Source organism: Hypomesus nipponensis, chromosome 23 (assembly GCF_054491055.1).
Source record: "Hypomesus nipponensis isolate SF chromosome 23, ASM5449105v1, whole genome shotgun sequence".
NCBI lineage: Eukaryota > Metazoa > Chordata > Actinopteri > Osmeriformes > Osmeridae > Hypomesus > Hypomesus nipponensis.
The window spans coordinates 13,648,333-13,671,746 of NC_140383.1; the positions used below are offsets into that span (position 1 = coordinate 13,648,333).

Sequence of the window (23,414 nt, forward strand, 5' to 3'; positions counted from 1 at the left end):
AAGGGCCACACCTGACAGTGGCACTCAGAGCCTGCCCATCTGTCCTGTTTCTTAGTCTTCCACACCTCGCAGTGTTGAAACCAGGGACAGCTTTCCAACGTGACATGCCAGGCGATTGATCTGGTCCATCCAGACACCAAGGGGCTAAATGGGGCCCAGGAATCTCTGGGTAATAAAATTCTGTCATTGAAATGTGAGGTGACTGCTGGAACACAGAATCACCTCAAAGAGGCAGACACGCAGGATGGACACACTACACACATTAGATGCACACTATACCAAACAAATGAAGAGACATCGTACTCTCTCCATTCTGTTCACTGTGATAAGACAGTCCCTTCAAAACTAGGGAACGTGTGGATGACATTAATAATGTTCAATATCTGAATCTGACTAACTAAATGACAGTACCAATGAAGAAATTGGGTTGTGATGACCGGTAGGAGTGAGGTCATGGGTCATGATTTCACATCACTCTGCCTTACCTTCCAGCCAGGGGTCAACTCACAGGTGTCTATTAGGAATGGTTACCATGCAATAATCACACCGCTCCATTCTCGTTAGCACATCCATCCCTGTGTGGCTGTTTAGACTTGCTGATAGAGGGAGGGACTGAGGACAATACTTATGGTTGATAAGGTTGTGTTTGCATTGACTCCACAAGGAAACCGTAATGTGTTTTCTCGAGGCTGGGTGGTTAATTAAGAACAGTACTGTTTTGCACTGGTACCAAAGTGAACGAAAATGTATTCAATACATCAACCCTGGCAAATTAGGTTTATTCGCTAAATAAGTTACTGAAAAAAAACATCCAACTTGCTAGGTCTGTAGGATTCAGATTGGAATAAAGACAAATCATGTTACTACCAAGACCATAAGACACATATAGATGAAACGATGGTTAGCTTAATCCCACAAAACGGTAATGGAACAGGAGCAGGGCTGAGGGCCCTGAGCTACACTTCTGCTCACCTGGTTCCTCAGGTCTAGCTTGGGGCAAGGCCGGCCACCGTTGAAGGCCTTCTCCCGGAGCCACTTGGACCTGATCTTCAGTCCTCCTCCACAGGGGGCGCTGCAGGGCGTCCAGGCAGACCAATCACTGAGCTTGCAGTCCAGGGGGCAGGGGATGTGGCAGACCTCCTCCACATAGCCTGGCAGAGGGGATTAAAAATGCACAGACAAGGAGAGGAGGGGTCATGGAGGGGGAGGAGAGAGCCACAGAGATCAAGAACGCCATCACAGTAATAATGTCAGGAGGCAGTCCTCTGGACTCGGGCTGAGACCTCTGTCTCATTTGTAGTGACACCGTGGCAGACGGAGGGCTCCCTTCTGACTAATGATCGTGTTCAATGTACACTCAGCGGCATGTGGGAACTTTTCGGCAGTTAGTTTTTGGGAGTGTGTTTATCCATTTTATAAGGCAAATGCAACCACCTTAACAGTGTCCTTTTTTAGAATGATCTAGTGTCTCAGTGACCAAACTGTCTGATGAAATACAAGCAGCAGGAGTCCATGTTAGTATACATTTATATAAATATTTATAGAAAGAGACATAAAGAGAGAAAGAACTCAAACAAGCACGAACACTTCAGTACCTGAGTCACTGCAGAGAGTGTGGCTGACCACTTGTTCCTGCTGGTCCAGGCAGAGCAGGGCTCTGTACCTCAGGCCCTGGCCACACTCTCTGGCCTCCCTCTGGGCCTCGGTCAGGCCCTCTCCCTTTCCCCTCCAGCCTAGCATAGCACTCGGTCCTGGGGATTCAGGCAGGATGCAGGATGACCAGTTCCCATAGGGCCTGGACAGGAAGTTGGCACAGGGACAAGCCTCCGTCTCCACCAGTGGGTATAGCTCCGCCCTTAGGCAGCGGCCCTTCTTCTTGCTCTGCCCTGTTCACAGACAGTTCACAGACATTCTCAAAAAAACACGCTTTCCGAGGAAAGACCTCTGGATTTCTGTGTAAAAACACTGTAAGGAATAAGCCTCTTTTGTAGGCGGATTACATTATTTGTAATATATGTCTATATAGACAAGGATCTAAGATGAAAAAAAATAATGGCTGTGGATGCAATGAAAACAAGTTGAAATGTGTTTCAATGTGTGGCATCATCAGACACATGTATTTTTGAAAGCTGTGTATGTTTCTCTGAGGCCTGAGGAACCCATGATAAGGAGTTCACACGGAATATTGACCATGCATTTCTTAATATTTTCTAAAGACGTGATGTTGTGTAGAGTACCGGTGGGGTTGTTCAAACCACACTACCTAGAACTCTATGAAAGAACAATGGGCCACGTTCTCGAACGCAGTTAAGAAGAATTTAAGAAAGAATTTCTTCTGATTTGGATTTAGGAAAACATTTGGCATTCATGAAAGTTTTCTCATCTGGGATTTGTTCTGAACTTCAGAAGACTTTCCGAACTCGAAATAGCAGTCAAAAGCGATTCCTTAAAAAAACACAAGGGGAATCGCATTTAAGAAAACTCTCCATGTTAGAAGTGTTAATGAAATTGTGAGAAATCGTTGGTGATTGCGTTCACATCAACTCTAGACTATGGCAAGACGTTTTATCATTTAACCAATGAATTTTTGATATACAAAATTTGAATTTTTGATATACAAAATTTGAATTTTTGATATCCAAAATTTGAATTTTTGATATCCAAAATTTGAATTCTTGATATCAAGAATTGCATTTTGGATATCAAGAATTAATTGGTTAAAATGATAAAACGGCTTGCCATAACAGACATCTTCGGATTTAAATAATTATAAAAATTAACCTTGCTTAGTGTGCACACTGTTAGATCCAGTGGAGAACTGGATCCCACTGCTCATCTTAATGGTATGATGTTGCACCATTGCTTTTCGCTTGGACATAACTTGTGTAAAAAATGTACAATAAAAGTTCCCATCCTCCTCATCTTCCCAATCCACACAGGAGGAGTGGAACCAGCGCTCACAGTATTCACACTGGACCCATGACACCACCTCTTCATTTTCTTTGGTGGGTCAATTTCCAAACACGGCCGACAGAGATTGACCCCATCCTCTGACATTGTTGATGATCCAGCTAAGAAGACAAAGGAGATGCAAATACACTGATTCTATAATCATTGTATTCTCTTCAATACAAAGGATTGCTACAGTGGGTTCACATGGTTACCAGTTGGTGGTGTCATGGGACGGGTTAGCACTGGTTCCTGGGAAAACGGGGAAGATGGGGACCGGTTTCTTGGCTCTGTCCAAAAAAAGCACAGGAAAGCTTCTGAAACTGTCTTTTTTTTACCAGCCATTTCACACCTATACGCTTATCTCAGGACGACGCCCAGTGGAAATAACTGACCAATCAAATAGTTCACCTTCAAAAGGATACCCCCTTTCGCTTAGATTATGAAACCGGCACAAGCAAACCTTGCTTTTTCGTAAGGATTTACCGGAATTGCAACACCTCTGACCTATCCTTGTCAATCAGCAACTCGCTGGACCACCAGGAACTTTGAGGAAAGATTCCTTTGCTCTAAACGTTTGACGACAACAAACAAAACTTTGACTCTTCTTCTTCAAACTGACAACAGTAACTGCGATTTGCTACATTTCTTACTTGTAAGATTGGCATGTTATGATTTAATTTGTTATGTTTGATTTAGTTTGCAAATGATTTAACCTGACTTTCGTTAGGTTTAGTTCAGGGGCGTAAATATAGGGGGTGCAGCAGGTGCGGCTGCACCTGGGCCCGTGGGGTGTCCAAAGACATACACGCGTCACTTGACGGGCCCCCCCCCCCTCCAAGTACCGTCGCACGACGGGCCCTCCCTCAGTACAGCGCTGTACTCCCTGGATATACTTATGTTCAAATATGCGCTGTTAATAATCTAATGGTGGTGTCATGCTATTTATACACCTAAAAAGGCAAACTTATCTCAGTCATGGTTGTTATTATTTTTTGGGGAAAAGTAGCAATTTATACCAAAATCATATGCTTATCCTACATGTACTATAGAAACTATCAAAAAACTATTCAATGAAATGAATAAGTTCTTATTTTCTTTGGTATTTTTGTGACTAGCAATGATGATTGCTGGGTAATATGTATGTTGTCCAATGTCAAGTCTCTATTTGATCATGTGACGATACAATACGCTATAGTTACACCAATTCGAAGGTCACGACAACGCAGTTCATTGAGCACAGCACAACTGAACGTGTAGCAATGCCTTTTAAGCATAAGAGTGGAAGCAGGAAAAGGCAAGAGAAAAAAGAACAAGATGAGAAGGCAGCAAAGCTGCCGAAATTTGATTATTTTTTAAGTAGACCATCAACTAGTCGCCAGCCCAAGAAGTCCGCCACGGACGACCCCCCCACGGATGACCCCGACACGGGACGTCCCCCTGCTAGCAGCAGTGAAGCAGTTCAGCTGGGATCAGTATCGCTGCCCTCAGACAGATAATCTACGACTATTGTGATAGATATACATTTCAAGCCAAGTTATAGCCTACATACATTATGGTCGGGCAGTATAACTAGGATACAAGTTGGGTAAATAGTGGTCACTACTAGGTGGATAGCAAATTATTACGTTAAGATAGCCAATAGCCTAGCAGGGTTCTAGGGTGGCTATTCCTAGGAGGGGAGTCAAATGTAACAAAGTGTTTCCCCATCTATTTCAATGTAAAATGTTCACTAGAGGGTGGGGGGCCGTCATAATATCTTGCACTGGGACCCGTCGTTACTACGTTGCGCCATTGCTTTAGTTACCATTGACTGTCCACCATTTGTTCTAGAGGCCTATCTCTCTCTTTCTCCTCCCCCTCCCCACGCGCTCTACACAGCCATTGTGTAGCTCGCTCTCATTACAACCTACCGTATTTTCGGAAAATAAGCCGCATTTTCTATAAGCCGCACCCCACCAGAATGGGAGCTTCGTGTTTTTACAGGGTAAAGTACAGGCCGCACTGGAATATAGTAGGGGTGGGCGGATCGATCTATAGTATCGATACCAACATTGGTATCAGTATTGATCGATACTAGCGTGAAAAGATCAATCCTTAAGTTTAAATTTCTCTTCTCTACATTAAGCACACAACTCCTACATAGTGATTGTGCAAACACCGCTCCTCTTACTTCGCTCAAGCTCACTTTGCCCCTCCCCCGCTATGCTGTGATTTGTTGCCGGCGTGCACGCATGTGCGCAGATGGCACTGGGGACAGGGGGGACATGTCCCTCCCAGATTCCTAGCGACCCCGATCCGTCCCCACCACTCTCCCCCTACGTAAGGCAACAAGCATCAGTTATAAATGCACAGCTGATTAGGCGATGTTAGCGTGTGTAACGTTGGCCACACAAAAGTACTACAACACTTGAAAAGAAAAAGTGTATTATGCTATTTTAAAGTATTTTTGGAGCCGGCGTTTGTGCTTTTAGGCTTGGCGTCTTCCTGGTTGTCATGGAGATGAAGTTAGTAGGCCCGTTCTTTTGACTGCTTAAAATTGTAATGTTTGGCTCGCTCCCTTTCATCAGTGCTCGAATTACGTGGTAGCCAGAGGGAGCCGAGCTCCCATAGAGTGAGGACTGGCTCCCATGAAAGCAACAAAGTCAAAAATCTGAGGGGGTCTCTCATATCTAAGATGTCTGCTGTATGTTGCATTGTAATTTTGATCTTAAACAACGCTCATTACCCATCCCTGTGCGCCGTGGTCTAAAGACATTAAATTAAATTATAGGCTACTACGGGACGTAGATAGAGATTTAAAATCAGAAAATATGGCACTAGCAACAGCTAGTTCTAGCCAGGTGACTAGCTCTACAGAGGCAGAGGACGTGAAGAAGAACTTATGAAGGTAAATATTGCTGGTCTGGTTCAAATGATTTACATTATATTTCATTTTAAAATTGAGAATGTCTTCTTTGTTTTGCGAAATTGAAATGAAATCGCTACTATATGTCAATAATATGTTGCATGCATGCAAACTCCTCACCTCATGCCTAAACCTCACAGCCAATCAGGGGCTGGTTAAAATAACATGATATTGTTTAGAAGAGCACAGATTCTACATCGATAGCCTCTTAATTTTTCTCTCAAAGTGCACAAGATTGGTGCGTTTAACTTTACATTTTAAGAAATGTTCTTCCGGGAGAGCATGCCCCTAGACCCCCCTACAGGGTCGGGGGATTGCAGTATCGTTCTCACTTTTGTTACCTCAGTGTTGCACTTCAGTAGGCCTATATATACTGAAGCTGCAATAAACATTGCATATATGTACATATATATTACACAAAATAACAAATGGAGTTGGAATCATTTGCTGACAGCTTGGTCCCCCCCAGTTCAAAAATTCCATCTGCGCCTCTGCATGCACGTGCAGTACATTACTCAGTCAGCAGCACACTGCTGGCTTTATCATGGCAGAGAGACAGAGAGGCGCCATCTGGAGTTACTTTACAGCTAAAGACACAAATACTACAAGCTGTGATGTTTGCAGGAAAGACATACGGTACTGTTGCAACACATGAAATAAACACATGAAAACTCACGCAAAAGAGAACTCCGAGCTGCAAAGTAAACGGAACGAGGAGGGGGACCCCCAAACCAGAACCCCGGCACCGAGACAGAGCTCACTGGCAGAGGCCTTTCAACATGGTCAGAAATAATATCCAGGTAGCTGATTTATAGCAGTGAAAGTAAGATTTAACCCTTGTGTTATCTTCGGGTCATTCTGACCCAAAGTCATTGGGACCCACCGTCGTTTGCAACAACTTTACCGCATACAAAAACAAAGTGAAAAATTTTCTTTTAACCGTTGGGCTGTCTCAGACCCCCCACATTGCGAAGGTTAAAAGAAAATTATTTGTATTTGCTTTTGTATTGGGTAAAATTGAGTAAACACAACGATGGTTCGTTATGAACCTTTTGGTCATGTGACCCGAAGGCAGCACAAGGGTTAAGCATATCCAGCATAAGTTAATGTTTTTTATTGGTCATCATAGTGGTAATTTTAGCAGACTGATTCAATAGGATACTATTCGGTCAGTCATACTATATACTATATATATAGTATAATAATAATAATATAATAATAGCCAATAAATGTAAATGAATTATTTTACTGGAACTGAACAATATATTTCTTTATAAGGACATACCTCAAACCTGAAATATGAATATGGCTGAATTAATAACCCTTGTGTGTTAACTGTCAAATGAACATTAGTATTTACAGTATATTTAGGCTACATGCATATAGGAACTACTCTTAATTATTTTGTTATTTCCCCTAGGTGATTCCCCAAGAGCTATAGATATCACAAGGAGCCTTGCTGAAATGATTGTGAAGGACCAACAACCGCTCTCTGTGGTTGAAGATGAAGGTTTTGAGAATTTTGTGAAGACTCTTGATTATCGCTACAAGATTCCAAGTAGGAAAACCTTGATGGGAGGCAAAATACCCACACTGTGTGTAGAGTGTCGCTCAAAAGTGAAAAAATCTCTGGATGTTGCAAACAGTGTTGTACTCACAACATATATGTGGACATCAAGAGCCACAGAGGCTTATTTAACTGTCTCATGCCATATCATTGATGAGAACTGGCAAATGCAAACTTATGCCCTGGAAACCAGTAGTTATTTAGGAAAACACAGTGCTGACAACATTTGCTCAGAATTAAAAAGAATCACTTATGAATAGAGCATAACTGCCAGGTTAGGAACAGCATAACTGTTCAGGCTGTAATCACAGATAATGGTGCCAACATGGTTGATGCTGTGCGCAAAGCAGGTTGGGCACATTATCAATGTTTTGCACACACCTTAAATTTAGTTGTAAAAAACTCCATTAAGGCTCTCCCTGATCTTCTTGACATCCAACAGAGATGCAGTGCTATTATAGCTTTCTTTCACCACAGCACAAAAGCAACAGAGAAACTCAAAGAAATTCAGAAACAACTGAAGTTTCATGAACACAAACTAATACAATCAGTGGAAACAAGGTGGAACTCTGTGTTTTACATGTTCGAGAGACTGCTTGAGCAAAAGGAAGCGGTCACTACAGTACTTTGTGTTCTTGGAAAAAACTCTCTGTGCTTGAGTGAGGAAGATTGGTCCGTGGTTAGTCTCTCCATTGATGCCCTGAGACCATTTGAAGAAGTAAAGAGAGATATCAACTGAAAAACATGTTTCAGTTTCAAAAGTGATTCCCCTGGTTAGAATACTTCAGAGATCAACTGTATCTCATGAGTGCCAAGGTAGCAAGCTAGCTACTGAGCTGTCAGCACAATGCCATAAGCTTTTCAGTAGTATTGAATCCTTTTATGGTCTTGCTGTCAGCACCTACCTGGACACAAGATTTAAAAACTTTGGGTTCTGTGACATGGCAAATATTGACGCTGTGAAAAAACAACTCATCACTGAAATTCAATCAGTGAACCAGACCCCAGCCTCTTCATTGTCAGCTCTTGAACCAAGCACAAGCTCTGCCACCAGCTCTGTCTCAGCAATGGCTCCTGCAACTACCTCAAGCTCCACTGAAGGGGCTTTTCCATCCCCACCTGCAACAAAAAGTGGGATATGGACAGAGTTTGACTCTCAAGTACTTGCATCTCAGCAGCATCACACAACTGGCACTGATGCCTCTATTGAAATGGTACTCAGAAGACAAGCCAATTCCACGGGATGGAGACCCACTTCTTTGGTTGAAAACAAATGAGCCAACATTCCCCTCTCTAAGCAAGCATGCCAAGAAACACCTGGGAATAATTGCAACATCTGTACCTGCAGAAAGGATTTTTTCTAACGCAGGAGAGTTAGTAAGTCAGAGAAGAAGTGTTTTTGAACAAAAACCTATAAATCTGTAGTTCTCAACATGGGGACAGGGCCGAAAAAGGGGACCTCAGGGAATAATTACTTTGACACAGGACGGCTCTTTGGGGCAAAAAGCCAAACAGTGGCGGTTCTAGCACAATATGCGCCCAGGGCAAGTTTATCACTTGCACCCCCCCCCCCCCCCCTCCCGCCAAGAAGGAAGAAATCGTGTGCCGCCCCCTACCCCGTCGGCCGCCCCCCGACAGCGCCCTCAGAATGACCACCGCTACTACCTGGCTGCGACAAACGAAAACGAAATTGCTGCACGGCAAGCAGGGGTGCCTGCAGCTGCCTGAAGGGGGCGCCAATATGCCAATTCCCCACAAACTGAAATGATCGATAAGAGAAAACCGCACAGAGATTTCTTTTTTTAATGCTCGTGCGCCCCCCACGTGACATGAAAAAATGCCGCCCCGGGCGGCTGCCCGGTCTGCCCATGCCTAAAACCGCCCCTGAAGCCAAAGGTCGTGAATGAGAGCCAGTTTTTGCTTTTGATCTGTTATTTGCACTTTTATTCATTTGCACTATTGACTTAATTTATCACAAAAAATTACACTGTTATATTGTTGATATTGTTGAATTAAACAATATTTAGCAAAACTCTTTGTCCTGTGTTTTATTATGATTATAATCATGATCAACTAATTAAAGGAAAACATCATTAAAGCGTTCAACGATCATGAAAATGCAAATCAGAAGAACCAGAATCAGAAATGTGTTTAATCGCCAAGTAAGTGTACACAAACAAGGAATTTACTATGGTGGGCAGGTGCATACAATAAACATAATAAGTGTTATAGTAATCACATAATAATTTTCTATTTTCATTCAAATTTGCATATTGATTATGCATTGACTTCATAAATAGTGAGGCATTGCGTTTCCCTACACGCGGAACAATGCTCACGTCTCACGATTGTTTATTTACCCAGACATCACTTTCCCAAAGGACAGCCTGGATAGCCATCTAACTAGACAACATTCCCAATCAGGGTGAACACTCAATTTATCTAAACTACAGACCATAGCATTACACATATCAAAACAGAACAAACACAACAATAGAACTCCGAACAATGCTTATCTAACTAAGCTAATACCAGAGAATGTCTAATGAAGGGAGAACTGCCACTCTCAGGAAACTTCCGGGTTCTGAACTGGTTGCAGTTCCACTAAAGTTCCATATGATGGCGCTAACAGTCGAGTGCAGAATGAATGGAGGTCTATGGTAGCCTGGCTCTGTCCTCCTACATACTTCCGCTCAATTTGGATTTTGCTTCTGTACTAGGTCTGGGAGCTAGGCTCTGAAGTCGGTTTCTAGAAACAAATTTTTTGTAGGTCCAATCAGCGAACAGAGGGAGTGGCTGAGAACGATGACGTTAATGTCGTGCACTAGTTTGAGTAGTTCAGTAATGGCGGCGGAGAAAGATGCGAGCGAAACTATTCTGCGGTTGTGGCAGCAACGCTGCCGAATATCCATAGGTTAAAGCCAGAGCAAGAACATTCCTTGCTGAGTTTTGTTGGTGGCCATGATGTTGTGGCCCTCCTCCCAAAGGGGTTCGGGAAAAGTTTGATTTTCCAGCTTCGGCAGCTAGCTCCGTTACAGTAATGGTGAAGGAGTTGGCTAAGATGAACGCTTGCGATTGGTTATGGCAAATCAGAGTGGCTCTGGGCGGATCCAATAGTTTTCAACTTCAACAGAGGACCCGCCTTCAAGGAAGTTAACGTTTGTCAATGGAGAGATCCAAGACCCTCTGTACAAATGCAATGTACGAGGGTCTGGTTAGGAGCAGGCTAGGTCTATGGAGCTATACCCCTCAAAATCCACTTTTCTCAGGATATAATTTTGTGTCTAGTAATTTGAATTCTGAATTTGAAAGGGTAGGCAAAAAAAACACACCGCTGGGTGTAAAAAATAAATTAAGTCGCCTTTCTGTTCTAAAAAGCCTTTGAAAATGTCACTGACGTCATACACATTGTACAACCAGAGCTACCGCTTGACGGCAAGGTCTGGTTACTTCCATTTTTCTCTCGAGGCATCGACAACACAGCTGACAGGTTAGGCTCTCCCTGTCAATACACATGCTAAAAAGAGTTTTGACTTGCTAATGTTGCTAATGCTCTGACATTCTGGTTCTGCTTCGGATGCCATCAAGCGGGATCTCTGGTCGTAGTCAGTCCTTCACTAACCAATCAGCATTCGTTAGCAGAATGCTAGCGTGTTATGGGCAAAAATGACTTACCCTGTAAGAAATCGAAAGGACATAAGTAATCGTTCATTCAACTTTTGACTTGTAATCCATGTTGATCATGCAAAAACTACAATCAAATCTGAGATTCCCAACGACAATCAAACAAAAGAGATAAATTTAGCCGTTCAGCTCCATAGACTCCCATTCATTTTGCACCCGACCGCGATCACTCCCAGAGGAACTCTGGTGGAACTGCAACACAATTCGGTACAATGGGGCTTAATAGGGAGTGGCAAGGCTCTGGGTCTACTGTAGAAATGATTATGGGTGCAACGTCCGGTGAGATAGCGGAAGTTGCGGTTTGCTATACGTCCCAGCCAGACGTCAGTAATTCTTTCTAAATTAATTTCAACTATAATTTCACTAAAACTGGTTTGTTTTTAATGTTGTCATTTGTATTGTTATTATTATTGTTATAAAATGTCATTGCGGAGCTCTGGTAGGCTACCTTTTGCGCTGTTCGCGGCTTTAATAACAACCAAACTAAGCTCATCTGTGGCTTCAACGACAGTGTGTTGAACACACACCCACAACAAAAAGGGATTGTTCTTGTGACAAATGGTACAGTTTCCATCGCCTGCCAACAGACGAGGAATACAAAAGAATTTAGCTGAAAAACCTAGCCTTGAAGAGACCACCCAAAACACTATCGTATGTGTACTAATTTCATTTTGTGGACAAAAAGCCGACGGAGGAAATCCACATCCTACTTTGTGTTTGGGCTACGAAAGACCTCCACAGATTTAGTTGCACTACTGCCAGTAAAGGTGGGATGCAAGTGTTCATTTAGGAATTTTTGTGGGTTAGTACTAGTAGTGCCCTGGTCTAGCAACACATGAGCACCCAGCTGTTTGTATTTCACCTGACGATGAAACTAAAACCCAGGACTGGTAATGTGGGACTTTAAGGCTCTGACAAGGCTCTATGTCTGCTTTAAGGTAGACAAGGTTGTGTCCCACCTCCTTTATTAAAACGCGACCAACTTTATTGCTGCGGAGGTACTGATAAGACTCAGGAGCCGAGTGCACCAGCTTGACAGAACACGAAGATGCGTGTCCTTGTGAAAATGCGAAAGCGTCGATTGTTGCCATGCAACACATTGAAGAGCCTATCCAAAGCGCACTTAGCTAGCCTATCTCCCTTCAAAACAAGTCATGGATTTTTTTTTTTTTTTAAGAAAGAAAAGGTAAATACATTTTACTGATTATTAAAATTATTAGTAGTTAGTTCTGTTTATTAAAAGTATTAGAAATTTGAAAACTTCTAGAGTTGTTTACTCAGAATAGAAGCGTGCCCACGGGGAAATGTAGGCCTAATAATATCAACACAAACAAACAGAAACAATCAGCTTGGAAATCGATCACCAATAAAATTAACAGTGGATTTGTGCGATCACGGACGACTTTTTCTCGCCTTAGTAGTATAAATTCAATCAATCCGTCCGACTGCGTGCATCCGTTCATAACAGAGTCGGAGAAGTATAATTCGGCCTTTAGTCGTAATTTTCAGTTCTACGTCGGACGTAGCATACGCCCAGGCGTACGCCCAGCTGGTGCACTCGGCTCCAGCAGCCTGTTGCACCAGCTGTGCATAAGTTCTTTCTTAGTCTAGGGTGCAAAGTCCATACTAACCGATACCTTTAAACTAGTTAGTTTAATACTAAAGCTGAGACAATGTTTGGTTGCACCACGGATACGTACGTTTCATCTTAGCTACACTAGCGTAAAGTCAACACTAACCAAAATAATGTCGCGGAAAGTGACGTTTTATCTTTCTGTGGCCAATCAGTGATAAGCACTATTCTTGATGCAGTGTTTAGTACCGTGTTGTCAAAAATATATTATGAAAACAGCTGACAAATGATAACGCTAGGTGGGTTTCATAGACTAGCTACTCAGCTAACTTAGTGCAAGCTAACAATGTAACTAAACGTACATCTGTTAGGCATTCTTGCATTTATGCAATGATCAACTCGGAAATAAATTACTTATGTTGTCATTCATTGTGTTTACTGTTATTTTTAATGTGACCGTGACAGTTTCAAACATGTCTCTCATGCCCATCTGTCAGTTTGAACACTTGGCTATGCATCTAGAAGAGGCTATCGGCAAAACGATAATCACAAAACAACAAAAAAAAGGTATCTAGATTACGTAAACTAGGAAAAATTGTTAGGTGATAACTTAAGTACTACCTTAATCTTCATGTAAACAGCTAGTGCAACACAGTGAAGACGAGTGGTGATCGGTGAAACCGTCAACTCTTAAGATACCAGGCCAGGGTTCATAACGCTAGCTAGTCTACTGCAACAGCTACAGTAGTAACAAACTGTAGCCTACTAGTAGTAGCTAGCCTACTGGGCAGGCAAAATTGTAACATTATAACAAAAACATAATGATGGCCTAACATTGACAAAGACTATCAATTAGAATTGTTTAAAGTTAGCTATCTAATCCAAAATGGGGTTATATTTCCTCTTCAACAATGTAATGTTACGTTAGTCAAGTTACCAGCTTTGCTAGTTAATCTAGTTTAATAACAGTTTAATGCCGTTGACACATAAGTTTGTACTGTTTCAGGGATTTGTTTGACCTTAGGCCAAGAAAGAACTTCACACATGAAGAAATTATCATCCTGCTTTCAAAATATAAACTAAACAAAGGACCATTAATCCAAATTTAACACCTTTGTAACAAATAATGTGAAACAACAAATATGGGAGGACATCAAAGACACCATCAAATCGAAAGGAGTGGAGCACAGGGATGTCAAGGAAGTTAGAAAGTGGAGTGATTTAAAGATGCAAGCCGTTGAGGACTTTCCAAGAAGTGTCCCAACAGGAGGTGGTCCAAAGCCAGACATGGGACCATATTCCTCTCTTGTATTGGACATTGTTGGTGAGGACTCCATCTCAGTAATTGGGATTTCATGTGGGGTTGAGAGAGGAACAGCAGAAGATGCTCCGGCACCGGTTTCCCCCAAATCTCTCCCAGCAACAGCCCTCGCACCAACACCAGCACCACCTCGCCCTCATACAGCCGAACAACCTCTCTCCCCACCTACAGACACATGTCTGCTTGAGACACCTCAGGATGGCTCCAATACTCACCTACGACCAGCAGCCAAGCGTGCTAAAGGCAACAGACGGCCTCCTCCTCCTAGCACAGAGGAAAATATTGACACACTGAGATGTCAACTCTTTAAAGCGGAAATTGAAAAGCTCAAACAGGAAACAGAAATGATACAAGCAGAATAAGAAAAAATGAGCTTGAAAATATCAAATTGAACATAGAAATATTTACACTAAAAGAAGATCTTAAATCAAAGGGATACGTCATCACACTTTCAAATGAGCCATAGCATTCAGAGAACTCTAAGGCAGAATAAATGGATGAATAATAATATTTTACTATTTCTATTATATTTTTTTATTGATAATTATTATTTATTTGTGCAGATTCTTCTTTCAAATATTTGGAGAATTATTTTTTTGCTATCGTGTTTTTGTTTTGCAGTAGGCCTATACCTAATAAATGTATTGCAATATACAGTTTTTGTTCATGCCGATTTTTGTGGGAGGTTATTTATTAGCAGCTCATCCAAAGTAGGATGTAGTAAGATAGGTCCGGACAGTGGTAGCCTTAGTTGGTATGTTGTCCTCATCGGAAGGAATGTCTATGTCACCCCTATCATCTGCATTTCTTTCCTCCACCAGTGGTACTTTCCACATCATTGCCATGTTGTGTAGGACAATGCAGACACCAGCTACAGTGGCAGCTCTGTCAGGCTCCATCAAGATGCCTATACAAAAGGAAGGCATGTAGGTATTCATTTGGGGACATAAAAGGCTATGTGAGGATCCACAGCCTGCAGTGCTTAAAATAAAGTAGGCAATGAAGTTAGAATAAAATATAGCTGGATACCTCTGTGCAAACAGGCCCATTGGTTCTTCAGAACACCTATACACCACTCTACCACATTTCTGGTCTTGGTGTGTGCTTGATTGAGCGCTGCTCACTGACACTTGCTGGGTTTAGGTATGGGGTCATAAGCCATTTTCTCAAGGGATACCCTGAATCTCCTAGCAACCTCCTGGGGTATCTTCCAGCCTCGAAGTCTCACCAAAGGCTAGATTGCTTGAGGATGCAGCTGTCATGCTTTACCCCTGGCCATTTGATCACTGAATCTGTGATTACAAGGTCAGCATCACATACAATCTGTGTGTTGATCGTGTGTAATCCCTTCCGGTTTACAAAGTCATTTTCGTTTTCTTTGGGTCCCTTAATTCTGATGTGGGTGCCATCTACACAGCCAAGTATGTCAGGGAAACCGGCTATCTGATGGAGTTTCTGATTCTGACGGGTCGTGTTTTGTGGCTCAGGTTGAGTTGGAAACTGTACATCAAGCGCTTACACAATGATAGTGCAACTATTCTAATTGTTCTACATAATGTAGATTTATGCAGTTGAATGGAATCCCCAACCGAGTTTTGAAATGAGCCCGTAGCGAAATAGCGTAATGCCTGGCCCCGTTTCTGTCGGAGTCGCGCTGCAAGTCTGCAGCTAGCAGATCGGTAATTTTCTGTATCTTTGCTCTTGTGAAACGAAAGCGCGAGTATGAATCAAAGTTGTCGTATATGTCTAAGGGGTGTAACCTATCGCGGAGAACATGTTGCCAACGCAAAACAGGCATTATTATAATCTCCTCGTCCTCTCTTCACAGGGTAAAGATTCAACAACTTTGTCATGTGCGTATTCACTACAATGTATTTTCTGCCATATCTGTCATGTAGTAATTCCAGCGCATGGTCATTGTTGCGGTCTGTTAGCATCAGTCCTGCTACTGTCTTAGCTGCAGCGCCAGTGAGGTACGATTTAAAACCGTTCAGTTTTGCTCAAAGTCTCATTCTTGTGAATAGCCGTCTCAAATTTGTTCCAAAAGTCTCTCCATAAACTTACATCTCCACAAAATTTCTGAATTGTCAGCTTGGGTAATTTAATAGAGTTCTGAGTTTGAGTTCTGTCACCTAGTACTACGCTGTCACTAGCCTGTATCACTCGCTGTGCACGGCTCCTCATCGTGATGACTCGTTCCTTGTATTCCTCTGTGTTTGTTATTTCTGCTTCCAAATTGTCCGTGGCAATTCTTTATTCAATCCCATGGTCTAAATCCAGCAATGTTTCTTCCTTTGCAGACAAATTCGCCAATAACTCACGCAAACGTCCGACATCCACATTGTCTTCACTTAGCTCCGTGTTGAAAGTTTGCAGGAGTTGCGTTGTAGCTCCATGTATTGCTCCACGCTTTCTTTTCAATCGCTCCAGTTGTTCTTCCTCCATTTTCCTGTGTTCCGTTGCAGACTAGATATCCCGGGTTTTGGCACCAAACAATGTTGTATTAAATCTAACTAGCCAGCAGGAATAAATGGAGGTCCACAATTGGGTACAAACTGGCTCCAGACAGTTACTCTCCTGCCACCAGACGAAGATTCAGTGAGTATTATTCATTAAATTAGCACATGGCTTGGCACATCCTGTCAATACAAAGTCTATTCAATATGGCAAGGGGTAGGAACTTCTGTAGTATGGGAAGGGGCTTCTGCAGCTGATGATGAGGAGACTGTGTCACTGGACTCCAGAAGGCCTGAGGTATCATGTACATCCTATGGAAATGCATATTAAGCCCATAATGTACGAGAAGTCAGTTCAGTTTATTCTTTGTTCCAGAAGGGCAATTTGTATGCAGCAAGAAGGCACAATCACATGAGAATATACAACACAAACCACACAACAATTAACACAATAAAAGTCAGTTATATAGCACTCATTATATATATATATATATAATGAAAAAGCTAATTGAGCTGGCAGATGCACAGATTGCTGTCAGTAAAAGTCTCCAGGATCTGGACATTGGTATTGAAATCAAGAAGAAAACACTGAGGAAACTGTATCTGGAGATAAAGAAACTAGAAAAAGAAGTGACTTCAATCCACACTTAAGCATATCTGTAAAACAATGTATTAACCTCTCACGTTGGAAAGCACGTCTCAATAACGATGCTTCATCATCCATAACTTAGTTCAGAAATCAGAATGCCATGGTGCAGTAAGAAACACAGGTGAATGGGACTTTATACAGTATATCGCCCTCATTACTGACTGAAATCACCGTTGCAACTTCATCAACCATTTCTAAAATCAAACTCGTGACAGCAATAGTGACAAGTAGTGCATGTTAATTAATAAAAATAAATAAGAACACAATTAGAAGACAATGGAATAAACTGTTAAAAACGTTTATTTTGGATGAGAACGGCAGCTGATTTACGTAACACAAGAGACTCCAGGATTAATTTTAGCATGGCTGTTAGCCATGCTAAAATTTTAATTCAAACTGCTTTCGTGCAACCAAGTCAAAGCTACATTCATCCAGGATAACTTGAATATCCCTACTTAATCCCTTATCCTGGTTTTGTGCAATAGCCCCCCGGTGACGCTTAAGGTCCCATCCTCTATTTGCCAACCATATCCATCCATGTTGACAAAAAGCAGCTACCTTTTTGGTGTATACCGATTACGTGTTTTCACAGCGCGTCATAAGACCCGAAGTCGCCATATTGGAGGCACTCCGCATCACAACAAAGCACAGGCACTGAAGTATTTACGGAACGTCGTCAAGGAAAATAGTTAATTATTGCCGTGTTTCAAGTTGTACCATTAGGACAGATCGAGAAAAACATTTGCAATATTATCGACTTCCAAAAGTTATTAAAAACCAGGGAGAGGAATGTCAGAGATTATCAAAGTAAAGGAGGCGCTTGTGGTTGGCAATGCTAAACCAAGATCTACCAAGGAAAAAAAACAATTGAGTCACTTGGCTACACCCTGAGTATCCCAATGATATCATACAGTTAAAGGGGCAATTGACAGCAAAACCGATTTTACCTTGTCATAGTTGAATAACGACAGTTCGGTGGGTAAACTGAACATACCGTGAATATCAAAGTCCATTGACACCTCTTTCCTATTCAAATCTCAAAAAGAAAAAAATTGGCTGTAAAACGCTAGCTTACGTAGGACCGGTAATCGCCCTCTTACTGGCTCTGGTCTGTATCTTTGTCACGCCCCAGAATTGACATCCAGACCAATCCTGAGGTATCCTGTCTATCTCCGATACTAGTTTAGCTGCGCGCTGCTCTGTGTAGGCTACTTATAAGGAATTACAAAGAAGAACGTTTTGAATTATAACAAGGATATTGAATATCCATTGCAACCGCAAGCTATAAGGACAGTATGATGTTGTGCTAACAGTTATTAGCAATGCTAACGTTTCCTGTATATAGCATACCAGGTAGAATTCTAAATACGTTTCTACACACATCAAATTACTCTAGCTAGACTAGCACTAGCTGTAGTCGGCATTAGAAGGGAAGCTTCCGAAAAATAGCCAGAAAACAAACAGCAGTCTGGCTTATTGCTAACGCCTGTCTAGATAATCTATTTGAAAGAACTGGAGAAAGGCAGGTTCTAGATACAGGATACGTTAGCATTGCTAGTAATGGTTACTAGTAACACCTAGACTGTAGGCATGTAAACAAGTTTAGCTTGCTAGTTCAACGCAAGAGCATAGGTAGAATGTGTGATAATTTAGCATAGTTTATTGGCAATGGGGCTAACCTTGATTCATGTTCCTGACTGTTTCATTCAAATAAATAACCTGTGTAATGAAAATCTACAATTCACGATGCATGTTTGTCCAGATCTTTGTCATGTTATTTTACAGCAAGATATCTAGAGTTAGCCTAGCTAGCTAACTGAGTAGAATCACGATACGGTTTGGTTGCTAAGCTGTAGCCTAACGTTCTACCCACCTAAGTCAATCCAGAACAACAACAGAAGTGGAAACAAGTAATGTTATCATTTCAAATGATATATAGTCAGTCTGTTGAAAACAGTGTTGTGTACACACAATAGATTTATTTGCGCGTTTTTATTTCAAGTATCCAACTTCAGTGTTTCAGCGAGTGCTGCTGTTGGCCATGTTGCGTTTTTGCTCCCAGCTTCACTCGTTGATAACCAACCAATCAGCGCGCAGCTTATCTAAATATTAATGAGCATACCATAAAAGGAGAAAAGCTAGTGTTTTTTCCCGGGAACATTTCAGAGGATGTGTCAGAGGGCATAGAACAGCACCCGGGCCATTTTCAACCCAACCAATGTTACATACCCTATTCAGAGACCTTAAGGAACAGTGTGAAATACCCCAAAAACCCAGTCAATTGCCCCTTTAAGGTTAGGTTGGTTAAAGACGTTATTGCATTACTTACTTTGGCTTTCACAACACAACGGTCATTGATAACTTGGTACTGAGTCTCAATCACCGATCCACACACCATCTGGTTATAGGCCTCCAAACCTTTGTAGGATTTAAGGTGTGCTGGGTCCGCTGTGTATGGGCTCGGCGAGAAAACCAGGTATAGTTGACTATATCGCAGGGCTCGACATTAAGGCTTGTCCGGGACAAGTGGATTTTTTTGTAGGGCAAGTGGAAGAGAACTTTACTTGTCCCACTGGACAAGTTAAAACTCAAACAAAGTAAAATGCTGTTACTTCACCTTATGTTCCAATCATTACGTCTTTTACCGATTTTATTTGACCGAATTCTGCATTAGCAAAACACAAAATAAGTGGCTTTGTCCCATGATCTATGACCGTGCAGCTAATTTAATGCTAAACACTTGAACGGGGGCTTTTACTTGTAAGAGGAATTATTTACTGTGTCATCTCAGTTACACTATCAGGGCTTTAAAAAACTGTGACTTGCTCAAGTAGGCAAATGGCTAGTAGAACATAACATTTCATAATACATTCAGTAAATCAAGCAATGCTGTAAGACCCAATGAAATGTTATACAGCAAGCAAACTAACATTAGCTAGCATCGCTACAACATTGGCTAACTCCACTTTGGTAGGCCATCCTCAGTATTTGCAACATGGGCGTAGATTTAGTGGGGGACGCTAGGTACTTGTCCCCACCAACATTTGAAAATGACAAAATTGTCCCCACCAATATTTTAGCGAATTGTGCTGCTATTTGGATCGATTCCGACGGCCATGAAGCGACAGTACAAGAAACGCCATAATTTGATTGGCTGAAAATCCGAAGGGGGAGGGTTATCTGACACGTGACACGCACGGGAAGAAGCACATGCTACTTTGCTTGCTTGCACTGGCAGCACCAGGGCTTCAGGTGAGGTTTGGGGGGGGGGGGGGGGGGGTTGATAGGTGGATGTCCCTACCAAGTCTGAGACCAAACCTACGCCCTTGATTTGCAAGCTATCTAAACTTATACTGTATCTGATATAAGACAAATAGCCCCGAGACAAGCTTTCACAGGTGTTCGTGTGTCTATGTTGCTTCACTCCGTGGACCTGCACCTTGTCCATTTCTGTTTACATTGTTAGCAGGACTACTTAGTTGGCTGCCTTCTCAGCATGAGAAATACAAGGTTTGGCGTGAGAGAGTGTGAGCAGGGGCGATTCTAGGATCAGACCTCTAGGGGTGCTCAGCCCCCAATTAGAATGTGACATGAATACAGTGCCTTGCAAAAGTGCTAAACCCCCTTGCTAATATCAATCCCTAATTTCACTTGATAACAATTAATAGATTTATGTATTATTATGCAATATATTGAATGAATGAAAAAACTAAGGATGTCCCTTTCTTCATGAACTACCAGCATCAAATGATAATAAATAATTATATATATATATATAGAGAGAGAGAGAGAGAGAGAGAGAGAGAGAGAGAGAGAGAGAGAGAGAGAGAGAGAGAGAGAGAGAGAGAGAGAGAGAGAGAGAGAGAGAGAGAGAGAGCCCCTAAAAAGGGTCTTAAATCCCCACTGGTGTATAGCCTACTTTACAGTTGAATATTAGCTGATATTTAACTATGTACATTTAACCAATACAAATGCTGCTAACACTTGCGAGGTACATTACTGCCGACGCTAGCTAACTAATAAAAGGCCAAAACAATTATTATTTTTTATAAAATGATAAATCTTTACCCGGACAAGTGACTTTTGTGTATGGACAAGTTAAACGTTAATGTACTTGTCCAAAGGACAAAGGACAAGTGCAAAGTCCAAAGGACAAGTGCCTCAAAAAGTTAATGTTGAGCCCTAATATCGGGATATGCAACTGAAGGAAGAATCACAGGGTTGTCACGGATCCAAGAGGGAGCTAACGCTAACTCGTACTAGGGATCTGCACCGCCAATAAATTGTAATTTCTTGAAATATCGCACATTTTTTGTAGTCCAAGTCCTTCCCTATATGCCTTTGCATCTTGGACGCATTTTGATGTGCATTTTGGTTGTTTGAACATGGCTACATTCACTTGAAGTATCCAAAGGGCATAATACTACACTGTACTCCGTTCAGTTTTTTACACCGAGTGCCTCCACAATGGCCGTGCATTCCGGATTACCGCCCAGAACGTGACGTCGGTGAAAACCCTCTATTAGGCTCTGAAGAAACTAGTTCTACATAAAACATAGATGCATCGACAATCGACTGGAATTTCAGCGACAAACTTTTTTTTGGTAGGTTAGCACAACTCGTTCTTTTTTATGAGCTAAAGATTGTGTCAGACTGTGGAGCGGGATGAAACGATAACAGGGTTCACCTTACGGCCTACTCCCTTCCTCAGTTACAACGCACTCAATCCTCAATAAAACATTTTGTTAGGCGGCTACACAAATGATATAACATTGGAAAGCTACGATTCTTGTGCTTCCTTTGAAATAAACCAATTCAAGATCAAGTCGCAACAGCAAGTACAGTCAACGTCTTTGTCCGGTGACCGTTCCTTCAACAATGCCAGAGAAAAAAGTTTTACTTACCTACCATTACGTCGGAATGTTCTAGGTATGTACACAACCCCTCAAAAACTAATCTTCTTACATTCCCAAAGGTCCAAAGTATCTAACCATGTCGAGTAGTTGTCCAAACGATGAATTACAGCCACACATAGCCACAATCTTGTAGCTTCATTCTTCCTTTGCCAATTATTTTTATTTCAGTCTCTCACGCACTATTGATCATAGGAGGAGATGTGGGTCGAGTACAAACGCGGGGGTAGTCTTAAAATGGCCGCTACACTCTGCCCTTTTGATTGACACATTGTTTGACCCAATAGGAATGCCCCATTGATGGCCCTCTAAAGCCAACTAGGTCTGTGCGTCCAGCCCCCCACCCCCCCTTCCCCTTTGACGTGTGTTGGTGGTTCTAGTTTCCTACAGTTTGAGTATAGAAAAAGAGCCTCCATTCTGTTTTCGGCCGCCTGCTCCTTGTCTTTGCACTCCCGGAGGAGCCGCTGGTGATGACCCTTGCAGCCACAGTCAGTCGCCACAGTTTTTTATATTTAATAGCTGCGGGGTGCCAGATCTGGTGGGATGAGCCCTAACGTTGGACAGTTTGAACGGACAATAATGGGACCCCTTACACTACAACAATTTAGAATAGGAGGCTGGCAGGGTCTTATGAAGAATTTGCAACATATCTCTATACGCCATGTAACCATGGTAACAGCTACAACAAAATCAACCATGGAGTCAAAACGTTCGTGTGAAATCATGTACTATGAAATTAAATAAGTGTTGGGTAGATCATTAGCTTGATAGCTTTTCAGCTAACACCACTATTGATTGAATACCTCTACCTTCTTAGTAACTCTAGAGTCTTTGTTTGTGTACACAAAGACGTTGTAATGGAATCACTAGAACACAGACACAGCCTTTGTATCAAGTGTTCTGTCTGACAGTGGAGAGGTGAGGGCTCGTCCCAGCATCTGTCACACGCACAACAGACCCTTTTCAATTCTACTTCTCTAATGAGGGAGATGAAAATGAAAGGATTTCATAGAGTAAAGAGCTGTATTTGAGTGGCTATTAGTGCCTCTCATTGGGCCTTGCTTTCCGGCAGTTATAATTAGACTTGTCCATTACATCTGATTATAATTATTATGTTACCATGGAAGTTTTGTCCGGGTGAGACAAATGTGTTAGCTTCAGACTCATTGCCACTCATCCTGCCAGAGAATAGAAAGAACAAATCCAACTGACCTTTCCTCTCAAACATCTTTAAGGTGTCATGCTGTGTCCAGGGGCATTTTGAATCAGTGGAAAAAAGCTGTAATTTCCAAATGTATTCGCCTGATTTATGTGGTGCTGTTCTTACTGTCTGTTGACATCTGAAAGCTTTGTCTTGTCAAAACATGTCAAACTATAGAATTAAATGTGGCTCT

General features: G+C 42.0%; 1 protein-coding gene across 2 annotated transcripts in view; it reads right to left on the minus strand.

The window, feature by feature from the left end:
- Positions 1–23,414, minus strand: part of thsd7ba (thrombospondin, type I, domain containing 7Ba) — a 385,664-nt gene that overhangs the window by 132,272 nt on the left and 229,978 nt on the right. For both annotated transcript variants that reach the window (XM_084689263.1, XM_084689262.1), the window contains exons 14-15: positions 1,596–1,886; positions 973–1,151 (exon numbers count right to left, since the gene is read on the minus strand). In XM_084689263.1, coding sequence (XP_084545389.1) covers positions 973–1,151; positions 1,596–1,886 — 470 coding nt within the window. The remainder of the gene's footprint in view (positions 1–972; positions 1,152–1,595; positions 1,887–23,414) is intronic.